Source organism: Nicotiana sylvestris, chromosome 2 (genome assembly GCF_000393655.2).
Source record: "Nicotiana sylvestris chromosome 2, ASM39365v2, whole genome shotgun sequence".
Taxonomy (NCBI): Eukaryota; Viridiplantae; Streptophyta; class Magnoliopsida; order Solanales; family Solanaceae; genus Nicotiana; species Nicotiana sylvestris.
Window position 1 is genome coordinate 118,041,595 of NC_091058.1, and position 7,983 is coordinate 118,049,577.

The window sequence follows — 7,983 nt, forward strand, 5'->3', positions numbered from 1 at the left end:
ACGTTAAAACTACTTGCCATCTTTTAGACAACACGTCTAATTGAGTTGAAGAAAAGTAACACAAAATGGGGTGGTAGAGGGACATCTTAGTGGGCGTTTGGACTTAGGAATTTTGAAATTCCGAAAAAAAATTCAAGTAAAAATGGTATTTGAAAATTAGAGTTCTGTTTGGATATGAATATAATTTGGAGCTATTTTTGAAATTTTGTGAGTGATTTGAAGTGAAATTTTAAAATACAACTTTTTAAAGTTTTTCAAATTTCTAACAAATTTATAAATTCAACTTCAAGCAAAATTTGAAGTTTCATGGCCAAATACTGATTCCAAAAAAAGTAAAAAATTTCCGAAAATATAAAGGGGTTTTAGGGAAATGCAACTTGCTTATTCTTCCATTAATGCTTGAAAGTTTCTAAAATATATAATTGTAATACACTCCCTCCATTCACTTTTACTTGGCATGTATATTAAAAATAGATTTTTATTTTTACTTGTCACTTTACGCATATCAAGAGAAGATAAAAAGAATTTCATGTTATATGCACAATATTTATTACTCATTTCAAATCATTTTCTCAAATCCAATAAAATATGCATCAATTAATATGGGTATCATGGTAAATTATGAACTTCATTTATTATTTCTCAAGGGGCGTGAAAAGTCAAAACGTGTCAGGCAAAAGGGAACGGAGGGAGTTATTTGGTTTTAAGATGACGAATTAACGTTTCATTACATCTTTTCTTGTGAATGAATTGATGGAGAAAAATCCCTTGGCTAGTTACATCAGAAGTTTGACTTGTTTGTGATTTTGTGGTTAGATTGATGGAGAGGCTACTGTTTCAATGTTTTGACTTTTAAAATTTGCCTTCAATAAACTCTTGGTTAAAATAGTGGAATACCTCAAGCTTACTCTTAGATTCATGGGAGTCACTAGGGTTTTAAAGATGTTACGTTGTTTACTTGAGTTACAACTGCCCAATCAATCTTAGCACGTGCTTTCTTTTGCAATTCAGTCAATACTAACTTAGAATTTCGAGATGTGTAGGGAGTACTTAGGATGTAGCATGATCGTTTTCCTTTGTATTTTTTTTTTTCAAGGGGGGAGTTTCGCTTGTGATGTTATCCTTGTCTATTGTAGTTTAGTTTTTGTTTTTGTTCATCTTTCATTGTAATTTATACATATAGTTCTTGATTTACTAGTCCTTGCAAGTCAAGCGATATTTAGATAAGAAATTCGGCATGTCACTAGCTTCTTCTGTCCTACAAGTCACTCTTTAATTTGAAGACTATATTGGGGAAAATCAATATTATACTTGTAATTAATTATGTGGCTGATGTAGCAACACACGTGGACCAGTAGAAAAGCGATAGCTGGAGAAGAGTACTTAAAGAGACGCGAGTCTTAATAGGTACGAACAAGGCGTCTAAGAGACAAGAAGAAACGGTTGCTCGAGTCTTTTCATAATTTGAAGAGACACCGGCGGAATGAATCAGGGCCGCAAAAAGTACATATTAGTTAACCTTCACTTAATGAGCGTGAATGATTAGAAACGTTACAGAATCTTCATGAAACAATTACGATTGCCAATTATAACGTTTCATTAATATCGTTAATTTCTCATTATGACACAATTATGAGAGTAAAGGGGCGTTGTACTTAGAAATAGCTATAAAAGGGAGAGAAATGACATTTGTATGGATACGCTCTGATTACTATTGGAATATACTTATTTACTTTGCTTTATATCGATTGCTTTGCTATTTCTCATTCTAATTTTATTTTTCCATTGCAAAAATATCCTTTTATTTGATTATCAGTAACCCGAGTACTTCTTAAAATAAGCTTTAACCGACATTCCTATTTTCTGATTAAATAAATTGGTTCCGTTACCGGAAATCTAATAATCTTCTCACTCCAAATTCATTCTTCTGTCAAAAAATCATGTCGAACGTCAACGACAACGACCAACAAAACTTACAAAACCAACAAACTCAACAACATCAGTTGAATCAGCTAAATCAACAAGGAGATGGAACTCCAATTGCCTCACCACGAAACTCTCCTCGACAATCTCAAGAGGGGACTCCTGACGGATCTGAATCGAATATGAATGACCAACATGAGAATGATCAAGCCATTGATGTACCGTTGAAGCAATTAATCGCCCAACAGGTCAATAATGCTCTTCAAGCTTTTGTTAGCAGGTTGTCGACTGTACCACCAACTCTACCTCCAAACAACACCGCAACCATAGAAAATCCCCGCTCAGGGCTCGTTAACTCAGATGGAAGAGGAACTCCCAGTGAATCTCGTGATGGAGGGTCAGGCAACCCAGTTAATTATGATTTACAAAGTTTAGTACTAACTTTGCAGAAACAGCTTAAGGAACAGAGCAATCACATAGAGTAGATACCTAGGCCTGTAATCAAGGGAATAGATATGGAGAAATACTCTCAACAACATTGGAAGCCAAGTGCCACTCCTTTACCAATTCCAAAGAAATTCAAAATGCCCGATATCCCGAAGTACGCTGGAACAACTGATCCACGGGATCACATTACTGCATTTACAACTGGCGTAAAGGGAAACGACTTGACCAAGCAAGAAATTGAATCAGTATTGGTCAAAAAATTCGGAGAAACACTCACGAAGGGAGCACTGACATGGTATTCTCTTTTACCTAAAAATTCTATTGATTTTTTTGCTGAGCTTGCAGATTCATTTATAAAAGCACACTCAGGAGCTCAAAAAGTTGAAAAAAGAATGGAAGACATTTTTAAAATAAAACAAGGAGATATAGAGCTGCTTAGGGAATTCGTAGACAGATTCCATCGTGAAAGGATGATGCTGCCACGTGTACCCAATAACTGGGCGGCTATGGATTTTGCCACTAATCTGAATGAAAAAAGCTCGGAAGCCACGAGGAGACTCAAATAAAGCTTACGAGAATTTCCTACAACAACTTGGAATGATGTTTACAATAGATACAACACAAAGTTGGATAGAAGAAGATACTATCACTCAGTCTCGGAAAGATGAAGTAGTAAGTTCAAGGTGGGTAGAAACTGAAAAAAAGGTATGGTAAAAATAGGTACGAACCTTATATGGGACCAGCAGGAAGGGATTCACGTTCAAAACAGGAAAATCGAAGGTATGACCCTAGATCAAGGGATAGAGAATCGGGTTCGTCGTCAAGGTACGGAAAGGAGAGAAACATGCCAGACACGTGAGATGACGACAGAGGTTCAAAAGCAAAAATTGGTGGCTATAGTTTTAATGTTAGCACATCCGAGTTGGTGGCTGTTTTAAGAAGCATGGGAGATAAGGTACAGTGCCCAAAGAAATGGGATCGAACCCAAATAGGAGAAATACCAATTTTTGGTGCCAGTTTCACAACAATCACGGTCACAAAATAGCGGATTGCAAATTGCTACAAGGTAAAGTAGAGCATCTATTAAAACAAGGTTACTTAACTGAATTGTTTAGTGAAAGGGGAAAACAAGCATATATGAAGAATAGACAGGAACTGCCGAAACCTCCATCTCTAAAGAGAACGGTTAATGTCATAAGTGGAGGGGAAGAGATCAATGGCGTAACATATACGGCAACAAAGAAGGTGTCAAAAATCAAAGTTACCCACAGGAAACGAGTTCGTCAAGTTTCGAAAGAAGATAGTATAATATTTGATGATACAGATGCAGATGGCGTGTTGATCCCACACAATGATGCACTGGTAATATCTTTACTTGTATATGATACTAACGTAAAACGAGTTTTGATTGATACAGGTAGTTCTGTAAATATCATTCTGTTAAGAGTGGTAAACGAGATGCAAGCCAATGATAAGTTGATACCCAAGGCATGAACCTTGTCTGGTTTTGACAACTCGAGCGTCGTAACAAAATGGGAGATAATACTCACCACATTCGCAGAAGGAGTAGTCAAAGACATCAAATTTCAAGTGATAGAAATGGATATGACTTACAATATGATTCTCGACAGACCATGGATTCACGAAATGGATGTTGTTCTGTCTACCCTCTATCAAGTTATCAAGTTTACTTCACAATGGGGAATACGACAAATCCGTGGTGACCAACAGGCTTCTCGAAGCATTAACTTAGTAGCAGACTTAAGCGCGAAAAGCGATGAAAAATAGCAATTACAGAATTCAGTTGAGGACTTAGCAACGCAAGCTTCAACTGTAAACGGACAAACAAATATAGACTCAAGGCCCGATACTATTCAAGAACCAAAAGAAAATGAAAACATCAAAACAACAATCGAGGAACTGGAAGTTGTGGTATTGTTTATAGATTGGCCGGACAGATACATTGGAGCAAATCTCAGCCCGGAGATGAAAAGTAAGTTAATTGAATTTTTAAAAGCTAACCCAGATTGTTTTGCTTGGTCGCATTCAGATATGATAGGTATACTTCTGGAGGTAATGACCCATAAGCTGAATGAAGATCCAACATATCCATATGTGAAACAAAATAAACGAAAGCAAGGGTATTTCAAGAATCAGGTAATTCAGGATGAAGTACAAAAGCACTTAAAAATTGGGTCTATCCGTGAGGTAAAATATCCTGATTGGTTAGCTAATACGGCAGTAGTGCCCAAAAAGAATGGTAAGTGACGAGTTTGTGTAGACTATACTGATTTAAATAAAGCTTTCCCTAAATATTCTTTTTCATTACCGCTCATAGATTAACTAATTGATGCTACTGAAGGATATGAGCTATTAAATTTTTAGATACCTATTCAGGATATAACCAGATAAAGATGGATCCTCTAGGTGAGGAAAAACTTCCTTTATTACAGACAAAGGGACTTACTGTTATAAAGTTATGTCATTCGGTCTAAAGAATGCTGGGGCCACGTACCAAAGGCTCGTGACCAAGATGTTTCAAGAATATCTAGGAAAAACTATGGAGGTTTATATAGATGATATATTGGTCAAATCACAATAAGTAGGGGAACATATTCAACACCTATAAGATACGTTCCAGATTCTCCGCAAATTCAACATGAAGTTAAATACTAAGAAATGTGCATTTGGCGTGTCGTCAGGTAAGTTGTTTGGATTCCTTGTTTCTAACCGTGGCATTGAAGTAAATCTCACGCAGATTAAGGCTATTGAAGAAATACCAGATATACTTAGGGTCAAAAAAGAAATGAAGAGTTTGACAGGTAGAATAGCAGCGTTGGGAAGATTTATTTCCAATTCATCGGAAAAATGCTTTAAGTTCTTTTCAACCTTGAAAAAGCAAAGTCAATTTGAATGGTCTGACGAATGTCAACAAGTGCTCAAAAATTTAAAAGCGTACTTGTCAAACCCACCATTGCTGGCCAAACCAAAGGACGGGGAAAAACTACTCATCTACCTTGCTGTTTCGGAAGTGACAGTAAGTGCAGTATTAGTTCGAGAGGACCAAGGTAAACAATCTCCAATTTACTATGTTATCAAGTCTTTATTGGATGTTGAAACTCGAAATTCTCATTTAGAAAAACTTGCACTAGCATTAATTATGACATATAGAAAATTAAGGCCTTATTTTCAATGTCATCCCATCTTTGCAGTAAATGCCTACCTCTTATGTAATATACTGCATAAACAAGAGTTATCAGGTAGGTTAGCCAAATGGGATATAGAACTAAGTGAATATGACATCAATATCAATCTAGAACTACAATAAAGTCACATATTTTAGCAGATTTTATGGCAAATTTTAGCCCAGGGATGGTAGCAGAGGCAGAAAAAGAACTGCAGGTATTTAACGGGTCTAATCCAGGTACTTGGACCTTATTTACCGATGGCTCTTCAAATGTAAAAGGAGCAGGTTTAGGCATTATCTCGATCCCACCCGTGGGAGAGACTATACAACAAGCCATAAATGACATCCTATTACTAATAATGAAGCAAAATATGAAGCTGTGATTGCAGGTCTAGAATTGTCACGAGAGCTCGGAATAGAGCAGGTCATAATCAAAAGCGATTCGTGGCTCGTGGTTAACCAAATGCAGGGGACTTATATAGCTAGAGAGGCAAGAATGCATCAATACCTGAAAAAGGCACGAGATTTAATTAGACAATTCCGAACTTGGAATATTGTGCAGATACCAAAAGATGAGAATGTCGAAGCAAACACGTTAGCTAATCTTGCATCCGTTGCAGAAGTGACAAATGAAGAGAACGCTTCTGTAATACATTTGTTTCATTCGGTACTCGACCAAGATAAAAATGAGGTAAATTTTAATAATTTAACTTGGGATTGGAGAAATGAGATTGTCATTTTTTTGCAGTACGGAATACTACCTGAAGATAAGAAAAAGGCTCAGGCACTTCATCGAAAGGCTACTCATTACTATTTAGATCGAGGCAATCTATATCGAAAAATGTTCGGCGACCCTCTAGCAAGGTGTCTCAGACCTTCTCAAATGGAATATGTGATGAGGGAAGTACATGAGGACATTATGGAAATCACACCGGAGGAAGATCCCTGGTGAAAACTTTAATTAGACTAGAGTACTACTGGCCAAAAATGGAAGAAGAAGCAGAAAATTTTGCAGCTAAATGTGACAAGTGCCAAAGGTATAGTAACAATATGCATCGACCAACAGAATTACTACATCCGGTTGTTGCACCATGGCCTTTTATAAAGTGGGGGATGAATATCGTAAGTTCACTACCACAAGCCAAAGGCAAGGTACAATTTCTATTAGTACTCACTAATTATTTTACTAAGTGGGTAGAAGCAGGTGCCGTCAAACATGTATGAGAAAAAGAGGCCAGAGACTTCATCTGGTGAAACATCATATGCCGGTTTGGAGTTCCAAAAGAGATTGTGTGCAATAATGGCCCGCAGTTCATAGGCGCGCAAATCACAGAATTCTTTCAAAATTGGCAAATTAAAAGGATTACTTCGACACCTTATCATTCAGTAGCCAATGGACAAGCTGAATCAACAAATAAAGTTATTGTTAATAACTTGAAGAAAAGACTAGAAGAGTCAAAAGGCAAGTGGCCAGAGGTGCTACCTGGAGTCTTGTGGGCTTACCGAACAATAGAAAAAACAAGTACGGGAGAGACACCATTCTCACTTATGTACGGTGCTGAGGCCTTAATTCCAGTTGAAATAGGGGATCCAAGTACGAGATATGCTCAAGCAACCGAAGAGTCAAATGTAGAGGAGATGCGGGTAAATCTCGATTTGCTTGAAGAAAGGAGAGAAACAGCTTTGATAAGGATGGTTGCGCAAAAATAAGTTATTGAGCGATATTACAATCGGAAAGCTTAGATACTTCAAGATTGGGGACTACGTACTCAAGAAAATTTTTCAATCAATAAGAGCATCCAATGTAGGAAAGTTGAGTCCAAATTGGGAAGGACCTTACAAGGTTTGAGGTATCGCACGAAAAGGGTCATATGAACTTGAAACCATTGATGGAAAGGTTCTACCCTCAAGTTGGAATGTTGTTCACCTGAAAAAGTATTATTTCTAAGAAAAGAAAATACCCACGGTCAGGTATCTTTAATTACAATTTTTATTTTTGAATAGTTAAAATTATACTAAATTTTTTAGATGATAGGCAAAAAGCTAGCTCACACCAAATGATGATATTAGACCTAAAAGACACGCGGAAAAAAATATAATTCTCGGTCTAGGGTTACAAATTTTTTGATGAAATATAAAGGGTTAAGAAGTATTCATCTAAGTTATACCTCCGAATCCCGTATATTTTCCTTTTCCGAAAAAAGGCCGCGTGGAAGGAATAATCAAGTGCTCGAAATTTCATGCTTCAACGCTCAAACACTTGGGGGACTATATAATATATGTATAGGGAATGTTTAGAAGACTGGAACAATTAGAATTCAAGTCAAGCCTAAAGTCTACCCAACAAATTAAAAGTTCAGAGCAAAGCTACAAGACAAAAACACAAGCCTGATTCAAAAACCTATGAAGAATACACTCATGGATAT

General features: G+C 36.7%; 1 protein-coding gene across 1 annotated transcript; it reads left to right on the forward strand.

Annotated features, from left to right (window-relative positions):
* The first annotated feature begins 6,773 nt into the window (after window positions 1-6,773).
* LOC138885471 (uncharacterized) lies at window positions 6,774-7,267 on the forward strand. The gene is made up of 2 exons (XM_070166422.1): window positions 6,774-6,825; window positions 6,945-7,267. The coding sequence occupies exons 1-2, from the start codon at window positions 6,774-6,776 to the stop codon at window positions 7,265-7,267; spliced, it is 375 nt and encodes a 124-aa protein (XP_070022523.1).
* Window positions 7,268-7,983: the final 716 nt, after the last annotated feature.